General features: G+C 51.0%; 2 protein-coding genes across 2 annotated transcripts; both read right to left on the bottom strand.

Annotated features, from left to right (window-relative positions):
- Positions 1-1,577: 1,577 nt before the first annotated feature.
- LOC121877637 (hyphal wall protein 2-like) lies at positions 1,578-16,283 on the bottom strand. Its single transcript, XM_042383445.1, has 4 exons — positions 16,262-16,283; positions 5,571-6,261; positions 3,609-3,926; positions 1,578-2,598 (listed from the first exon to the last, which is right to left on the bottom strand). Exons 1-4 carry the CDS (start codon positions 16,281-16,283, stop codon positions 1,578-1,580), a joined length of 2,052 nt encoding a protein of 683 aa, XP_042239379.1.
- Positions 16,284-16,686: 403 nt separating this feature from the next.
- On the bottom strand, positions 16,687-18,117 carry LOC121877635 (eukaryotic translation initiation factor 3 subunit A-like). The gene has a single exon (XM_042383442.1). The coding sequence runs from the start codon at positions 18,115-18,117 to the stop codon at positions 16,687-16,689; it is 1,431 nt and encodes a 476-aa protein (XP_042239376.1).
- Positions 18,118-19,665: the final 1,548 nt, after the last annotated feature.

Genomic DNA, 19,665 nt, shown 5'->3' on the forward strand with positions numbered 1-19,665 from the left:
TAGATTAGTGGTCGTGTTGGGAGCGTGGGCGTGAAGGTGTGTGGGTGTTGGGAGCGTGAAGGTGTATGGGTGTTGGGAGCATGGGCGTGAGGGTGTATGGTGAGAGGGAATGGGTAGACCTTGGGCGGGGAATGGCGATAACATACATACAGTACATACATACGTACATGCATACATACATACATACATACATACTGTACCTACATACATTCATACATACATACATACATACTGTACCTACATACATTCATACATACATACATACATTCATACATACATACATACATACATACATACATACATACATACATACATATCAACGAGGTTCAGCAAGATAGTGCGGGGGGGTCACATTAAACGGGGTCAGACGACAGTGTTCACTATAACCGGAGTAAAGGAAATATAGGTCAGGGGGGAGAGGAGGAGGCAGGAGGGGGGGTCAAGGTCATGAAAAGAGACGGCGTTAGAGACGCACTTTCACTCTCGTCTTGGCGGTGGTACCTGGCCTATGGGGAGGGGAGGGGTAGTTGGTACCTGGTCCTATTGGGTAGGGGAGGGGTGGGGGGTGGTGGAGGAGGGGGTTTGTGGGAGGGGAAGATAATCGGTAAAAACACGGTCGTGTGTGTGTGTGTGCGTATTAAACAAAGTTGACATGTTTAAATATATTCAACTATAATACTCCGTGATGCTATCAAGAGTCTGACTAACTAAACAATGGTTTCTATCCCTCATAAAAGTAATATAATCTGAACTACAGAAGAAACGAGCCTCATTAATGCTGTTATTAATGGAAGCCCCTTGAAATCGAGGATGGCGGGGCTCAAGTGCCACCTAGGCGTTGGCGTGCTGTCGCCAACACAACAACCACACCCACACCGGCCCAGTGTCAGGGAATAGTCCGAGGAGACCGGACAACTCGCCAACTGCTAACCATTACCCCGGAATACGATCCGCAAACCGATTAATATCCAGATTCCTGCTGGGTAGACAGAGGCAAGTGGCGTAAAGAAATTTGCTCATAGTTTCACCCTGCCCGAGCTCGCTTGCGAGGTGAGGTTGCCGACCATTACACCACAGGTCGCCACACCTTAAACAGTCAGTAATGCGTAACTCTTTCCTCCTTATTTACGTTGTCTCCTGCTTAACTTTTCCTTCTCCTCCTCTTCCTACGAGTGGTTCACCTTGGCCCCCATACTCGCTCAGGTGCCAGGAGGTGGAGGTGGAGGTGGTAGTGGTTGGCGTCTTTGACCTAAAATCCTTCACCTGAATTTATTTATAGCTGGCTATAGATTGTTGAATTCATTACGTGTGTGTGTGTGTGTGTGTGTGTGTGTGTGTGTGTGTGTGTGTGTGTGTGTGTGTGTGTGTGTGTGTGTGTGTGTGTGTGTGTGTGTGTGTGTGTGTGTGTGTGTGTGTGTGTGTGTGTGTGTGTGTGTGTGTGTGTGTGTGTGTGTGTGTGTGTGTGTGTGTGTGTGTGATATACAAACCTGGATTCGTGTCTCTACTGTGGTGCAGTGTTTCTGCTGTGGTGTTGTGTCTCTGCTGTGGTGTTGTGTCTCTGCTGTTGTGCTGTATCTCTAATGTGATGCTGTGTCTCTGCTGTGGTGCTGCGTCTCTGCTGTGGTGCTGCGTCTCTGCTGTAGTGCTGTATCTCTGCTGTAGTGCTGTATCCTCTGCTGTAGTGCTGTGTCTCTGCTGTAGTGCTGTGTCTCTGCTGTAGTGCTGTGTCTCTGCTGTGGTGCTGCGTCTCTCCTGTGGTGCTGTGTCTCTCCTGTGGTGCTGTGTCTCTGCTGCAGTGCTGTGTCTCTACTGTGGTGCAGTGTCTCTGCTGTGGTGCTGCGTCTCTCCTGTGGTGCTGTGTCTCTCCTGTGGTGCTGTGTCTCTGCTGTAGTGCTGTGTCTCTCCTGTGGTGCTGCGTCTCTCCTGTGGTGCTGTGTCTCTGCTGTAGTGCTGTGTCTCTGCTGTAGTGCTGTGTCTCTGCTGTGGTGCTGCGTCTCTCCTGTGGTGCTGTGTCTCTCCTGTGGTGCTGTGTCTCTGCTGCAGTGCTGTGTCTCTACTGTGGTGCAGTGTCTCTGCTGTGGTGCTGCGTCTCTCCTGTGGTGCTGTGTCTCTCCTGTGGTGCTGTGTCTCTGCTGTAGTGCTGTGTCTCTCCTGTGGTGCTGCGTCTCTCTGTGGTGCTGTGTCTCTGCTGTAGTGCTGTGTCTCTGCTGTAGTGCTGTGTCTCTCCTGTGGTGCTGCGTCTCTCCTGTGGTGCTGTGTCTCTCCTGTGGTGCTGTGTCTCTGCTGCAGTGCTGTGTCTCTACTGTGGTGCAGTGTCTCTGCTGTGGTGCTCTGTCTCTACTGTAGTAAAGGGCCTCTGCTGTGGTGCTTTGTCTCTGCTGTAGTGCTGTATCTCTAATGTGATGCTGTGTCTCTGCTGTAGTGCTGCGTCTCTGCTGTGGTGCTGTGTCTCTGCTGTAGTGCTGTATCTCTAATGTGATGCTGTGTCTCTGCTGTAGTGCTGTGTCTCTGCTGTAGTGCTGTGTCTCTGCTGTATCTCTAATGTGATGCTGTGTCTCTGCTGTATGCTGTCTCTGCTGTGGTGCTGCAGCCAATGCTCTGCTGGTGCTGTATCTCTAATGTGATGCTGTGTCTCTGCTGTAGTGCTGTGTGTCTCTGCTGTAGTGCTGTGTCTCTGCTGTGTGTGCTGCGTCTCTGCTGTGGTGCTGTGTCTCTGCTGTAGTGCTGTATCTCTAATGTGATGCTGTGTCTCTGCTGTAGTGTTGTGTCTCTGCTGTAGTGCTGTGTCTCTGCTGTGGTGCTGTGTCTCTGCTGTGGTGCTGTGTATCTCCTGTGGTGCTGTGTCTCTGCTGCAGTGCTGTGTCTCTGTGGTGCAGTGTCTCTGCTGTGGTGCTCTGTCTCTACTGTAGTAAGGGCCTCTGCTGTGGTGCTGTGTCTCTGCTGTGGTGCTGTGTCTCTGCTGTGGTGCTGTGTCTCTGCTGTGGTGCTGTGTCTCTAATGTGGTGCTGTGTCTCTGTTGTATTGCTGTGTCTCTGCTGTGGTGCTGTGTCTCTGCTGTAGTGCTGTGTCTCTGCTGTAGTGCTGTGTGTCTCTGCTGTAGTGCTGTGTCTCTACTGTAGTGTGTCTGTGTCTCTGCTGTGGTAGCTGCTGTGTCTCTGCTGTGGTGCTGTGTATCTAATGTGGTGCTGTGTCTCTGTTGTATTGCTGTGTCTCTGCTGTAGTGCTGTGTCTCCTGCTGTGGTGCTGTGTCTCTGCTGTAGTGCTGTGTCTCTGCTGTGTGCTGTGTCTCTAATGTGGTGCTGTGTCTCTGTTGTATTGCTGTGTCTCTGCTGTAGTGCTGTGTCTCTACTGTAGTAGGGCCTGCTGTGTGCTGTGTCTCTGCTGTGGTGCTGTGTCTCTGCTGTAGTGCTGTGTCTCTACTGTGGGCCCTGCTGTGGTGCTGTGTCTCTGCTGTGGTGCTGTGTCTCTGCTGTGGTGCTGTGTCTCTGTTGTCTCTGCTGTGTTCTCTGCTGTGTGTGCTGTGTCTCTGTTGTCTCCTCTGCTGTTGTGTCTCTGTGGTGCTGTGTCTCTGCTGTAGTGCTGTGTCTCTGCTGGTGCTGTGTCTCTACTGTGGTGCTGTGTCTCTGCTGTAGTGCTGTGTCTCTGCTGTGCTGTGTCTCTGCTGTGGTGCTGTGTCTCTGTTGTATTGCTGTGTCTCTACTGTGGTGCTGTGTCTCTGCTGTAGTGCTGTGTCTCTACTGTGGTGCTGTGTCTCTGTTGTATTGCTGTGTCTCTGCTGTGGTGCTGTGTCTCTGCTTGGTACTGGCCTCTGCTGTGGTTGTGTCTCTGCTGTGGTGCTGTGTCTCTGCTGTGATGTTGTATCGGCTGTGGTGCTGTGTCTCTGCTGTGATGTTAAGTCTCTGCTGTAGCAGTGCTGGGCCCTGCTGCTGTAGTGCTGTGGTCTCTGCTGTGGTGCTGTGTCTCTGCTGTGGTGCTGTGTCTCTGCTGTGGTGTTGTGTCTGCTGCAGCTGTGGCTCTGCTGTGCTGTGGTGCTGTGTCTCTGCTGTAAGTTGCTGCTGTCTCTGCTGTAGTGCTGTGTCTCTGCTGTGGTGCTGCTCTGCTGTGCTGTGTGTGTCTGTGTGCTGCTGTAGTGTTGTGTGTCTGCTGTGTGCTGTGTCTCTGCTGTGTCTGCTGCTGTGTCTCTGCTGTAGTCTGCTGCCTCTGCTGTGGTGCTGTGTCTCTGCTGTGGTGCTGTATCTCTGCTGTGGTGCTGTGTCTCTGCTGTGGTGCTGTGTCTCTGCTGTGGTGCTGTGTCTCTGCTGTCTGCTGCTGTGTCTGTGTGTGCTGTGTCTCTCTGTGCTGTGGTGGCTGTGGTGCTCAGTGCTGTCTGCTGTCTCTGCTGTAGTACTGGTGCCTCTGCTGTGGTGGTGTCTCTGCTGTAGTGCTGCTGTTGCTGTGTCTGCTGTAGTGTCTCTGGTGTAGTGCTGTGTCTGTGCTGTAGTGTCTGCTGTGTCTGCTGCTGCTGATGCTGTGTCTCTGCTGTGGTGCTGTGTCTCTGTAGTGCTGTAGCTGCTGGTGCTGTGGTCTGCTGTAGTGCTGTGTTTCTGCTGTAGTGCTGTGTCTCTGCTGTGTGGTGCTGTGTCTCTGCTGTGTGTGTCTCTGCTGTGGTGCTGTGTCTCTGCTGTAGTGCTGTGTTTCTGTATAGTGCTCTTGCTGTGGTGCTGTGTCTCTGCTGTGATGCTGTATATCTGCTGTGGTGCTGTGTCTTTGCTGTGGTGCTGTGTCTCTGTTGTAGTGTTGTGTATCTGCTGTGCTGTGCTGCTGTCTCTGCTGTGGTGCTGTGTCTCTGCTGTGTGTGTGTGTCTGCTGTGGTGCTGTGTCTTTGCTGTGGTGCTGTGTGTCTGCTGTGGTGCTGTGTGTCTGCTGTGGTGCTGTGTCTTTGCTGTGGTGCTGTGTCTCTGCTGTGGTGCTGTGTCTGCTGTGGTGCTGTGTCTTTGCTGTGGTGCTGTGTGTGCTGTGTGTGTGTGTCTGCTGTGGTGCTGCTGTGGTGCTGTGTCTTTGCTGTGGTGCTGTGTCTCTGCTGCTGTGGTGCTGTGTCTCTGCTCTGTGTGCTGTGGTGCTGTGTCTCTGCTGTAGTGTCTGCTGTGGTGCTGTGTCTCTGCTGTGTGTTGCTGTTGTCTGTGGTGCTGTGTGTGCTGTGTCTCGCTGTGGTGCTGTGTGTCTGTGGTGCTGCTCTCGCTGTAGTGTTGTGTATCTGCTGTCTCTGTGTCTGCTGTGTCTCTCTGCTGTAGTGTGTGTGTACTGCCTGCTGTGGTGCTCTGCTGTAGTCTGCTGCTGTGTGCTGTGTCTCTGCTGTAGTGTTGTGTAGTGCTGTGTGTCTGCTGTGAGTGCTGAGTGTCTGCTGTGGTGCTGTGTGTCTGCTGTGGTGCTGTGTCTTTGCTGTGGTGCTGTGTCTCTGCTGCTGGTGCTGTGTCTTTGCTGTGGTGCTGTGTCTCTGCTGTAGTGCAGTGTGTCTGCTGTGGTGCTGTGTCTCTGCTGTGGTGCTGTGTGTGCTCTCTGCTGTAGTGCTGTGTCTCTGCTGCTAGTGTTGCTGTCTCTGCTGTGGTGTTGTGTCTCTGCTGTATCTCTGCTGTGGTGATGTGTCTCTGCTGTGATGCTGTGTCTCTGCTTTGGTACTGTGTCTCTGCTGTGGTGCTGTGTCCGCTGTGGTGCTGTGTCTCTGTTGTGTGCACTGGGCCTCTGCTGTGGTGGTGTCTCTGCTGTGGTGCTGTGTTTCCTTGTAGCACTGGGCCTCTGCTGTGGTGGTGTCTCTGCTGTGGTGCTGTGTTTCCGCTGTAGCACTGGGCCTCTGCTGTGGTGGTGTCTCTGCTGTGGTGCTGTGTTTTCGCTGTAGTGCTGGGCCTCTGCTGTGGTGCTGTGTGTCTCTGCTCTGTTGGTGGGCCTCTGCTGTGGTGGTGTCTCTGCTGTAGTGCTGTGGTCTGCTGCTGTGCTGTGTCTCTGTTAGTACTGGGCCTCTGCTGTGGTGCTGTGTCTGCTGTGGTGCTGTGTTTCCGCTGCACTGGGCACTGGCTCTGCTGTCTGTGGCTGTCTGCTCTCTGCTGTGGTGCTGTGAGTGCTGGGCCCTCTGCTGTGGTGGTGTCTCTGCTGTGGTGCTGTGTTTCCGCTGTAGCACTGGGCCTCTGCTGTGGTGGTGTCTCTGCTGTGGTGCTGTGTCTCTGCTGTAGTGCTGGGCATCTGCTGTGGTGGTGTCTCTACTGTGCCTCCGCTGTGTCACGCTGTTCGCTCAGGGCCAAGTAGCGGTGTGACGGTGACTTCCTGACATAAGAGTGAAGTGTAAGATTTTCAAGGATTATTTCTGGTTGTGTTTCTTTAGTAGGGTGGGCAGGGTGATGTTTTGGAGAGAGAGAGAGAGAGAGAGAGAGAAAATATATACTACACTGTATCTGCCCAACAACAATAGACACTTAAAAAAATATTAGTAATAAAAGATAAAATAAGCGAGTAAGAGAAAAAAAAATGACAGCAAGATGAAAAAAAAAAGGATTGAAAAAATCCCATTGAGATACCGTACCATACTAACCCTGAGGTGTCGTGATGCGGTCGTCACTGTTATATACACAGTTTACTAAAGGAAAAAAAAGTATATATAAAGAGTCGTAATTATAGAAGCATTTCCTGGTGTCAAGTCATGGTGAAAGTTTTCCGCCATGATGAAACGTGGAATGGTGATGGTGGGGGAGTGGGTGGGTGGGAGGGAGTAAGGGTTGTGGGTGGGAGGGTGGAGGGAAGGGGGGCGGGTGGTGTTTGGTAGAAGGAATGGGTGGTGGAATTTAAGGTAGTGGAGGTGTGTGAAGAGGGAGATAATTATGTAAGTGTAGAGGTGGGAGAGAAGGGTGTACCTGTCTGTGTGGGTACAGGAGATGGTGAGGGGGGGGGGGTTTCTCACACACACACACACATACACACACACACACACACACACACACACATACACACACACAAACTTGTAATTTAAAGTACATTTGGAATCCTCTTATTCTGCCAGCTTACGTTATCTGTAGGCCAAGATGGCGTCAGATAATACCCGAGACTTCACGATACTGTTAAGCAGGGACACTTGGCGAACGTATATTTATAATTATTAAACTGGATCACCTGAAGATTAGCCACCCCCATCTACAGCCAACTGATTATTAAACACATTAACGCTACATGTGGGGAGGGGGTAGGTTAAGTCAGTAGGTTAGGTTAGGTTAGGTTAGGTTAGGTTAATATTAAGGTGAAATAAGCTAAGGACTAATCTGCAGGTGACCCGCGGTCCTGCCAGGTGTACGATTAGCCGACATTCACCCAGTGACCTGTACCCCCGGCCACGTGTGAAGGTTGAAGCCTCACTCTTCTCCCCAGGGGTGAGAATATACAGTACGTGAGCTGTGCTGATCCTCTGAATAATAACAAGTCCCTTACACACACACGCTAGATCACTCCATCACCCACACACTCACGCACTCTTGTTTACATACATACATACCCTGTACATACATATATACATACATACATACATACATACATACATACATACATACATACATACATACCCTGTACATACAGAAGCACACAAACACACACACACACACACACCTGAATAATGTGAAGGAATGCGGATTTACTATTGCCTTGAGATTTTCAATAGACTCCGATAAGAACCAAGTAAACAGTCTGTTTTCTGTGGTGTTTGTTTTGGTGATCAGCTGATTGGAGAAAATCCTTGGCGGGAATTTTCGGAAAAATAAACATACAATGAATTTTTTTCATTGTTGGTAAATGTTATAATAATGTCTTGTAAAGTGTACAGATAATGTATAAGGAATCATGTGAATATTAGCAACCTAGCTTATTTTACCTGGTGATTTAACACCCTAACGCTACCTGGGAAGACACGAGAGTTAGTGAGTTAGTGATGCTGGTGGTTCATTGTACGTTGTCTACATATACATAAACTTTTTTCTTTTTTTTACGGGGATTAGCCCACCCTGGCACAGGTCACTGACCCACATCAGGGCCTGGGGGGGGGGAGGGGATGTAATAATTATTCATAGTAAATAAAATTGATAATAAAAGTAAAATAGAATAGTAATGATAGCAATCTTAATAATAATAATAATAATAATAATAATAATTCTGTAATAATAATAATAATGATAATAATAATAATAATAATAATAATAATAATAATAATAATAATAATAATAATAATAAAAATAATAATAATAATAATAAAAATAATAATAATAATAATAATAATAATAATAATAATAATAAAAATAATAATAATAATAATAATAATAATAATAATAATAATAATAATAATAATAATAATAATAATAATAATAATAATAAAGAACTACAGGTATAAAGAAATAAAAAAAATAGTGAGAAACAATATATGTATGTTGTGTTGTCAAGTAAGAGAAACAATTAAAACCCTGCAATTGTGTGTAAATGAGGCAGAATGACAGATGAGCAACCTGGGACTTGGTCACAATTTTTGTGATGCCATATGGCTGCAGGGTCTACCATTAGACAACACATTATGCTTCCAATATCTTCCCAGGCGGTAGTACCTCCCTGTTGGTAGCTGCCTACTACCTGCTACATATACATTAATTTTAATCTTAATTATCCGCATAAATTTTCCTCCCGGTGCAGAGCTTGGCGATGTACTGTACGTGTCTTTGTTTAGTGGATACACGTCAGCGAGGCATATAGTGGTGGTAATGGTAGTAGTTGTAGGGGTAGTAGTAGTAGTAGTAGTAGCATTTTTTTTTAGTAGTAGTACAACTGCCCACGCAGTGTCGGAGCGGGGGTTGGTGGTAGTGGTAAGAGTGGTGGTGATGGTGGTGGTATTTAGTTGTGGTAGTGGTCGTAATATATTATTAGGAATAGTACTACCACCATTACTGTTTTATCAACAACCACTACTACAACCTACGCAGTGCCAGAGGAGCAGTAATAGCAGTAGGTAGTGGCAGTTAATTGTAGTCGTGCCAGGTTGAGTGCCACGTCATATTTTTCGCCCTCAATGCGGGTCACTCCTGCTGCAGTGAACGTGGCATAGGGGGAGGAGAGAGAGAGAGAGAGAGGGGTAAAGAAGGGGGATTGGTGAATGAGGAGAAGCGAGAAAGGGGGAGAGAGACAGAGGAAGGTTGGAGGAGGAGAGGAATAATAAAAGGATAATGAGAATCCAGAAAAAAATATCACTGATCTACAAATGTTTCCTGTGTCATGATCTAATTTTCCGAGTCTCTCTCTCTCTCTCTCTCTCTCTCTCTCTCTCTCTCTCTCTCTCTCTGCTGTAGAATTAAATATCAGTTGTATCTACGATGTTGTCAGTATGCCATTATTGTTGTCATTAGTTACGAGTGTTGTCAGTGTAGTAATGTTGTCAAAGTATCGGGATAGTTGTTAGTGTACAGTAGTAGACTGTTGTCAGTACACTGGGGTGGATGTCAGCAGTCAAAGAACGTCCTCACTGATTCAGGACAGTATTCAGTGCAATATCGTGTTGTCAGTGTAGTGATGTCAATGTACCGGGATAATTTTCAGTAGTCCAGAAGTGTTGTCAATGGTCCATGAGTGTTGTCAATGGTTCAGGAGTGTTGTCAATGGTTCAGGGGTGTTGTCAATGGTTCAGGAGTGTTGTCAATGGTTCAGGAGTGTTGTCAATGGTCCATGAGTGTTGTCAATGGTTCAGGAGTGTTGTCAATGGTTCAGGAGTGTTGTCAATGGCTTAGGAGTGTTGTCAATGGTTCAGGAGTGTTGTCAATGGTTCAGGAATGTTGTCAATGGTTCAGGAGTGTTGTCAATGGCTTAGGAGTGTTTTCAATGGCTTAGGAGGTGTTGTCAATGGTTCAGGGGTGTTGTCAATGGCTTAGAGTCTTGTCAATGGTTCAGGAGTGTTGTCAATGGTCCATAGATGTTGTCAATGGTCCATGAGTGTTATCAATAGTTCAGGAGTGTTGTCAATGGCTTAGGAGTGTTGTCAATGGTTCAGGGTGTTATCAATGGTCCATGAGTGTTGTCAATGGTCCATGAGTGTTGTCAATAAGCAGGAGTGTTGTCAATGGTTCAGGAGTGTTGTCAATGGCAGGAGTGTTGTCAATGGTTCAGGAGTGTTGTCAATGGTTCAGGAGTGTTGTCAATGGTTCAGGAGTGTTGTCAATGGCTTAGGAGTGTTTTCAGTGTACCAGGATTGTTGTCGGAGAGCATTGTCACTATGCCGGGATCGTTTACAGGTGGGTGTTGTCAGTATACCGGAAGTGTTGCCAGAGGGACTGTTGTCACGATACCAGGAGTGTTGTCAGGGCATGTTTCACTATACCGGGAGTGTTGTCAGGTGGTGTTGTCACTATCAGGAGTGATGTCAGGGAGATATTGCCACTATACCAAAATTGTTGTCAGGGGGTGTTGTCAGTATAACGGGAGTGTTGTCAGGGGCATGTTCACTATACCGGAGTGTTGTCAGGAGTGTAAGTCAGGGGTGTAGTCAAGGGGTGTAGTCAGGGGGTGTAGTCAGGGGTGTAGTCAGGGGTGTGTCGGGGTGAGTCAGGGGTGTGTCAGGTGTGGTCAGGGGTGTAGTCAGGGGTGTGGTCAGGGGGTGTGGTCAGGGGGTGTAGTCAGGGGGTGTAGTCAGGGGTGTAGTCAGGGGTGTAAGTAGGGTGTAGTCAGGGGTGTGGGTGTAGTCAGGGGTGTAGACAGGGGGCTGTAGTCAGGGGTGTAGTGAGGGGGTGTAGTCGGGGTGTAGTCAGGGGTGTAGTGGGGGTGTGGTCAGGTGTAGTCAGGGGTGTAGTCGGAGGGTGTAGTCAGGGGTTCAGTGTAGTCAGGGGTGGTCAGGGGGTGTAGTCAGGGGTGTCAGGGGTGTAGTCAGGGGGTGTAGTCAGGGGTGTAGGTGTAGTCAGGGGCTGTAGTCAGAGTGTAGTCAGTTAGTCAGAGGTGTAGTCAGGGGTGTTGTGAACAGGGTGGATTAGTGGCTGGTTGGTAGTCCCCAGAACTCGGTCTAGGTGAAGCCAGATCCCCGGATCGATCCCATCACGTGAGTATCACCCAGCCTACGTAATCACCAGGGAGGTGGGGTGGATAGTTGGGGGAGGAAGGATGATGTGGTGAATGGTTTAGGGAGAGAGAAGGTGAAGGAGGAGGAGGAGGAGGAGAAGACTGGTGAATAGAAGAAATGAATAACCTCTTCAGTAGTGTGGTAAACTTGTTTTGATAAGGTGATGAATTATGGTGGGGTGGGGGTCGGGGGTAGATAAATTAATGGGGAGATGAATATTGTGTGACGAATGATGGGGTTTGACGGCCTCTTCACCAACCTACTCTCCCAGCACCACCACTACCTCCCCTCCACGTAACACCACCTACACCTACCTACCTACCTCCTCCCCACGTAGCACCACCCACACCTACCCACCTCCCCACAACACCATCCACACCTACCTACCCATCCTCCTCCCCCGAAGCACACACCCACACCAACAACCCCACATCCCCACGTAACACCACCTACCAACCTCCACCTACCTCCCCACGTAACACCAACACACCCACACCAACCCACTACCCCCTGCACCACCCTCCTCCCCACGTAACACCACCACCCACACCTACCTTACCCTCCATGCAGCACCAACCACATACCCACCTATAACACCACTCCCCCACGTACACCACCCTAACCAACCTACCTCCCCACGTAACACCAATCAAACCTACTTCCCCACTCCAAAAACCCCCACGTAACACCACCTACACCAACCTACTCCCACGCAACACCACACCTACACCCCACCCACCTCCCACACCTACCTCCCTCCCCACGTAACACCACCCACACCCCAACACCACACCACCTCCTCCCTCCTCCCCACTGTAACACCACCCACACTCCCACCTCCTCAGCACGCAACACCACACCTACCCTCCCTACACCTACCACAACACCACACCAACCCCACGTACCTACAACACCCACCTACAACCTACCTACCTCCCCAACACACCCACCCCAACCCCACACCCACACCAACCCCCCACCACCCACTCAACCCACTGCAACAACACCACACACACCACCTACACTCCTAGCCAGAACACCACACTACTCACACCTCTACCTCCCCACACCTACACCAACCACACCAATACACACTGCACACTAACCCACACCACCTAGCACCACCCACACCAACCCACCAACCCCCACGTAGTCACCTACCTACCTCCCCAGTAGCACCACCCACACCAACCTACTCCACCTCCCTCACGTACCACCCACACCAACCTACCTCACCTCCCCAAGTAACACCACCCACACCAACCTACCTACCTCCCCCACGTAGCACCACTACACCAACCCACCTCCCAAGTAACACCACCCACACCAACCCACACGTAGCACCACCTCACACTACCTCCTCCATGTAGCACCACCAACCTACTCCCCACGTAGCACCACCCACACCTACCTACCTACTCCCGCAGTAACCCCTTCTACCAGCCACCTCCCCACGTAGCACCACCTACACCAACCTACCTCCCCACTGTAGCACCACCCACACCACCCACCTCCCCAGCAGCACCACCCACACCAACCTACCTCCCCACGTAGCACCACCCACACCACCTACCTCCCCCACAGCACCACCTACACCCACACCTCCCCACAGCACCTTTACACCAGCCTACCCCACGTAGCACCACCACACCAACCCACCTCCCCACGTAGCACCACCCACACCAACCTACCTCCCACGCAGCACCACCTACACCCTCCACGTAGCACCACCTACACCTACCTCCTCCCACGCAGCACCACCTACACCAACCTACCTCCTCCCCACGTAGCACCACCTACACCCAACCTCCCCACGTAGCACCACCTACACCAATCCCTCACTCCCCACGTAGCACCACCCACACCTACCTCCCTCCCCCACGTAGCACCACCTACACCAACCCACTCCCCTCCTCACGTAGCACCACCCACCTACTCTCCCCACGTAGCACCACCCACACCAACCTACCTCCCCAGTAGCACCCCCCACACCAACCCACTCCCCACGAGCACCACCTCCACCAACCTCTCACCTCCCCACGTAGCACCCACCCACACCAACCCATTCCCCCCACGTAGCACCACCTACACCAACCTACCTCCCAAGCAGCACCACCCCACACCAACCTACTCCTCCCACGTAGCACCACACCTACACCTACTCCCTCCCCACGTAGCACCACCGACACCTACCTACCTCCCCCACGTAGCACCACCCACACCTACCTCCCCTCCCCCACGTAGCACCACCCACACCCACCTCCCTCCCCACTGTAGCACCACCCCACACCTACTCCCTCCCTCCCCCACGTAGCACACCTACACCAACCTACTCCTCCTCCAATGCAGCACCACCCACACCAACTCCACGTAGCACCACCCACACCACAACCACCCCCACGTGCAGCACACCCACACCCCCACCTACCTCCCCCACTGCAGCACCACCCACACCTACCTCCCCTCCCCACGTAGCACCACCTACACCTACCTCCCTCCTCACGTAGCACCACCTACACCAACCTACCCCTCCCCACGTAGCACCACACCACACCAACCCACCTCCCCACGTAGCACCACCCCACACCCACCTACCTCCCCCCACGTAGCACCACCTCCACACCAACCACCTCCCCACGTAGCACCACCCACACCCACCTCCCCACGTAGCACCACCTACACCAACCTACCTCCCCCACGTAGCACCACCCACACCACAACCCACCTCCCCACGTAGCACCACCTACACCTACCTACTCCCCACGAACCACCTACACCAACCTCCCTCCCCACGTAGCACCACCTCCACACCAACCTACTCCTCCCGTAGCACCACCCTACACCCCATCACCTCCCCACCCCACACTAACCTACTCTCCCACGTAGCACCACCCACACCTACCTCCCCCACGTGCACCACCTACACCACTCCTCCCCACGTAGCACCACCTACACCTCCACTACCTCCCCACAGCACCACTCCACACCAACCTACCTCCCCACGTAGCACCACCTACATCACAACCAACACCACCTCCCCACGTAGCACCACCACACCAACCTACCTACCTCCCCCCACGTAGCACCACCTACACCAACCTACCTACCTCCCCCCACAGCACCACCTACACCAACCCACCCACCTCCCACGTAGCACCACCTCACCAACCCACCAATCCCATCACCTCCCCACGTAGCACCTACACTAACCCACCTGCACACCAACCCTCCCCACGTAGCAATCCTCCCTCCCCACGTAGCACCACCGACACCACGTTGCCCACCTACACCTACCTCCCCAATGGCACCACCACACCAACCTACCTCCCCATGTAACACCACCTACACCAACCTCCCTCCCCACGTACCACCACCACACCTACCTCATCCCCACGTAGCACCACCCACACCTACCTCCCCTCCCCACGTAGCACCACCGACACCTACCTACCTCCCCACGTTGCACCTACACCTACCTCCTCCCCACGTAGCACCACCTACACCAACCTACCTCCCCACGTAGCACCTTTACACCAGCCTACCTCCCCACGTAGCACCATCTACACCAACCCCCACGTAGCACCCTACACCAGCCTCACCTCCCCACTGCAGCACACCCACACCAACCTACCTCCCACGTAGCACACCTCACACCTCCTCCCCCACGTAGCACCACCTACACCTACCTACCTCCTCAAGTAACTTTTTGTTGTAGTCTGTAGGGTGTGTGTGTTAAGGTGGCGGTGTTACTAAGTTTAAAAGCTGGTTAAATTAATTTGCTGTTTAAATTTCATCACAATATCTACCATTAAAATTAAGCATGTACAAGAAGAGAGAGAGAGAGAGATCAACACAAGCAGAGGATGGAGAGATATCTGTAATCTTTCTCTTCTACTCGGGGAAGATATCGTTTCCTCCTTAATGTCAATCTAGCAAACTCCCACCGAAATATTACAATGTGGGATGGTAAAAACCCAGAGATGATGATATTTACAACGCAGGGAAAATTAATTTGTATAGAAAGATCCACAGAAAGTATGAAATTCCAGCAGTTTAGAAAAGTGAATTTAAACAGGCAGTACCACAGGCAGCATGGCATTCTAAGAGTATATATACAGTAAATACGTTTATATAATTCATTACATAGCTCAAGAAACTCTCTCAAAGTCCCACCAAAATATTATAATGTTCCAGATGCTGAAACTTGCAGGAAAACAATTCGTATAAAAGCCAAAGAAAGTAAATGTTATTGGCAAACACAGTGGAATTACTTTTTATAAACGATCGTTCTGTTGTGTGGTACTGATAGTTGTAGCGGTGTGTGGTGGTGATGATGGTGGTGTAAGATGATGACGGGAGAGAGAGAGAGAGAGAGAGAGAGAGAGAGAGAGAGAGAGAGAGAGAGAGAGAGAGAGTGGAGCAGTAAGGTAAACCCCCCCATTAACTCACGAGATTAGAAAACGTATCTTATGACGGTCAAGTCTCAGCACAGTCCCGGCGCCCTTTAGGTATCCAAGTTTTTATCGTAGCTGAAAGTGGACGAGCTAAATGAGGTGTTTTGTGTCTGAAGAGAGAAAGAAGTTTTTATAAGAATTAAGAGGATTAATTACCTTGGTAACCTTTGAGAGGTGACGGGTCAAGGTGGAGGTTTTCACTGACCCACACTATACTGTACAGTATACATGTAGGCTCAAAGACCACAACGCTTTGGAAAGGAACTTATAGTAAATCCAAGACGCAAATTTTGAAACCTTTTGGTTTCACACACACACACACACACACACACACACACACAATACTGGTGAAATATCTGAATATGTCTGTATGTATGCACACATGTATGTATGTATGTATGTATGTATGTATGTATGTATGTATGAAATTTTATTATTATACGTACACAATTATCACATTAATTTCCTCCTTTCCTCAGGTGAGTGACAGTTTTTCCTGGCCGTGTCAACAGTGAGTACAGTGCCAGACCACATCACCCCAAGTAACCCTTAAGTATCACCTGTTGCTCTAATTATCGTTCACGGCCGCCCAGACCACAACACACTCTGACCACATATGATACTATCCCAGAATGCACACTTTAATTGCCTATAATTAACCTGTGCTCTTTCATAGGCCTAAAGAGAGAGAGAGAGAGAGAGAGAACTCACTCACCCACGTCCTGCTCTCCCAGCATCCTCAGTGTTCTCTTACTCTTACCCCTAACCCCTCTCATAACCCTCTCTATCACCTCTCATCCCCTATGCCACCCCTCTCATCCATCCTCCTCTCATCCCCTATCCCACCCCTCTCATTCCCTATCCCACCCTCCTCTCATACCCTTATACCACCCCTCTCATACCCTATCCCACCCCCTCATCCCCAAGCCCATCCCTCTCACACACTCTCATCCCTCTCCCATTCTCATCCCCCTTTCACCCTCATCCTCTCCCTTTCTTCTCTCAACCCACTTTCCCCTCTCCTCACTCTTCCCCACCTCTCACCACCTTCCCTCTCACATAGGCCCCCCTAGGCGACAACACACCCCGGTAGATGTGTCCCTTGATAATGGAGATGAATGACGATTTCGGGAGTGACTGTCATTCATTTGGTCCTCTCTGGTCTTCTCTGGTCCTTCTTGGTCCTCTGCTTCTCTGGTCCTCCCGTCCTCGTCCTTTTGGTCCTCTGGTCCTCTCTCGTCCTTTTGGTCCCTCTGGTCCTCTCTGGTCCTCTGGTTTTGTCCTGCCTCCCTGGTCCCTGGTCCCTCTGGTCCCTCTCTCGTCCTTCTTGGTCCTTCCTGGTCCCTCTGGTCCCTCTCTGGTCCTCTGGTCCTCTTGGTCCCTCTCTGGTCCCGTCTGGTCCTCTGGTCCTCTCTGGTCCTCCTCTAGTCCTCCTCTGGCCTCCTGGTCCTCCCGGTCCTCCCTGGTCCTCTCGTCCTTCTTGGTCCTTCCTGGTCCCTCTGGTCCCCTGGTCCCTTTGGTCCTCTCTGGTCCTCTCTGGTCCCTCTCGTCCTTCTTGGTCCTTCCTGGTCCTCTGGTCCTCTCTGGTCCTCTCTGGTCCCGTCTGGTCCTCTCTGGTCCTCTCTGGTCCTCCTCTAGTCCTCCTCTGGTCCTCTGGTCCTCTCTCGTCCTTCTTGGTCCTTCCTGGTCCTCTCTGGTCCTCTCTGGTCCTCCTGGTCCTCCCTGGTCTCTCTGGTCCTCTCGTCCTTCTTGGTCCTTCCTGGTCCTCTCTGGTTCTTTCTGGTCTTCCCTGGTCCTCCCTGGTCCTCCCTGGTCCTCTCTCTGGTCCTCTCTCGTCCTTCTTGGTCTTCCTGGTCCTCTCTGGTCCTCTCTGGTCCTCTCTGGTCCTCTCTGGTCCTTCTTGGTCCTTCTGGTCCTCTCTGGTTCTCTCTGGTCCTCTGGTCCCGTCTGGTCTCTCTCTGGTCCTCTCAGTCCTCCTCTAGTCCTCCTCTGGTCCTCCTGGTCCTCTGGTCCTCTGGTCCTCCTCTCGTCCTTCTTGGTCCTTCCTGGTCCTCTCTGGTCTCTCTGGTCTCCCTGGTCCTCCCTGGTCCTCTCTGGTCCTCTCTCGTCCTTCTTGGTCCTTCTGGTCCTCTCTGGTTCTTTCTGGTCTTCCTGGTCCTCCCTGGTCCTCTGGTCTCTCGTCCTTCTTGGTCCTTCCTGGTCTCTCTGGTCCTCCCTGGTCCTCCCCGGTCCTCTCTGGTCTCTCTCGTCCTTCTTGGTCCTTCTGGTCTCTCTGGTCCTCTCTGTCCTCTGGTCCTCTCTGGTCTCTCTCGTCCTTGGTCCTTCCTGGTCCTCTCTGGTTCTTTCTGGTCCTCTGGTCCTCCCTGGTCCTCCCTGGTCCTCTCTGGTCTCTCTCGTCCTTCTTGGTCCTTCTGGTCCTCTGGTCCTCTCTGGTCCTCTCTGGTCTCTGGTCCTCTGGTCCTCTCTGGTCCTCTGGTCCTCTCTGGTCTCTCTGGTCCTCTTGGTCCTCTCTGGTCGTCTCTGGTCCTTCTTTCGTCCTTTGTTAACTACCCTGAGAGAATGCCCAATCATCCGCCATATTATCATATTCATAAACTGTTGACCCACCAAAGGCAAAATACAATCAACCTTTTGTAACGCATAAACATAACCCATATTTAATGACAACATAAACGGTAACACTAACATAACCTAGAACTACGAATAGTTATAAGAAATTCCTAGAGTGTGTGGCAGGGTGTGTTGGGGGAGTGTGTGTGTGTGTGTTTGGAGAGTGTGTGGCAGGGTGTGTTGAAGTGTGTGTGTGTGTTTGACGAGTGTGTGTGGCAGGTGTGTTGGGGGGTGTGTGTGTGTGTGTGTTTGGAGGTGTGTGGGGTGTGTTGGGGAGTGTGTGTGTTTGTTTGACGAGTGTGTGGCAGGGTGTGTTGGGGAGTGTGTGTGTGTGTGTTTGAGTGTGTGGTGTGTTGGGGGTGTGTGTGTGTTTGTTTGGCGAGTGTGTGTGGCGGTGTGTTGGAGAGTGTGTGTGTGTGTTTGTTTGGAGGTGTGGCAGGGTGTGTTGGGGGTGTGTGTGTAAGACAGGTGTTGGAATGGGTATGTGTTATGGTAGGTGTGTTGGAGGAATGTGTGTGTGGTGTGTTGGGAGAGTGTGTGTGTGGTGGGGAGGATGCATTGGTGTAGAGTGTGGGTGTGTGGGAGAACGTGTTGATTACAGTGAATGTTTCTGTAGAGTGTGTTTGGGGAATGTGATGGAGACAAAGTGTTGTGGGACAGAGTGCATAGTGGAGACTGTTGGAACAGTGTGTGTGTGTGTGTGTTGGTGTACGTTTGTAGTGTGGAGAAGTGTGTTAGGGACAGAGTGCGTTTAGTTAGGGTTAGAATGTATGTGGGGGTGAAATGGTTCTTGTGGGGAGAGTGTGTTGGAAAGACTGTGTGTGGAGGAAGAGTGCGTGGGCGACGGATTGTATGTGGGTGAGTGGGGAAGAGTGCGTGGGGGGAGAGTGCGTGGGGAAGTAGAGAGTGAGAGGGAAGACTGTGGTGTGTGTGTGGGGGCAGAAGGAAGTGTGTACCACAGAGATAACTTTATCCTCTTTTAAGGTGATAAATGCCACTTTGTCAAGCTCCCCCTCCTCCTCCTTCTCCTCCTCCTCCTCCTCCTTCTCCTCCCTCCTCTTCCTCCTCCTCCTCCTGCTTCTCCTCCCATTCATTAGCCCTCACTGCTTCCCTATCACCGCCTTCTCTCCTATTCCCCATAATTACTACCCACCCCCATAACTACTCTCCCGCCCCCTTCTCTCCCCATCCCCATAACTACTCTCCCTATCCCCATAGCTTCTCTCCCTATCACCATAATTACTCTCTCCACCCCATAATTACTCTCCCGCCTCATAACTCATCTCCCTTCCCATAATTATTATCCGTTCCCATAATTACTCTCCCCACCCTGTAACTTCTCTCCCCATAATTACTCTCCCCAACCCAATAACTACTCTCCCTATCCCCAATTCTCTCCCTATCCCACAATTACTCTCCTATCCCCTCTCTCTCCCTATCCCCACAATTACTCTCCTATCCCCATAACTACTCTCCTATCCCCATAATTACTCTCCCTATCCCCATAAT

This window comes from Homarus americanus, unplaced genomic scaffold (assembly GCF_018991925.1).
Source record: "Homarus americanus isolate GMGI-L3 unplaced genomic scaffold, GMGI_Hamer_2.0 scaffold2745, whole genome shotgun sequence".
Lineage (NCBI taxonomy): Eukaryota > Metazoa > Arthropoda > Malacostraca > Decapoda > Nephropidae > Homarus > Homarus americanus.

Excerpts from the sequence above, each read along its gene's own strand:
- LOC121877635 (XM_042383442.1), bottom strand. The coding sequence starts at position 18,117 with ATGATTGGGCATTCTCTCAGGGTAGTTAACAAAGGACGAAAGAAGGAC.
- LOC121877637 (XM_042383445.1), bottom strand. The coding sequence starts at position 16,283 with ATGCTGGGAGAGCAGGACGTGG. Across the intron at positions 3,927-5,570 it reads ACAACACCACAGCAGAGACA|CAGCAGGGCCCAGCACTGCT; the intron begins GCAACACTAGCA and ends ACAGCACTACAG. Across the intron at positions 2,599-3,608 it reads AGCAGAGACACAGCACCACA|AGCATTGGCTGCAGCACCAC; the intron begins GTAGAGACACAG and ends CAGCACCAGCAG.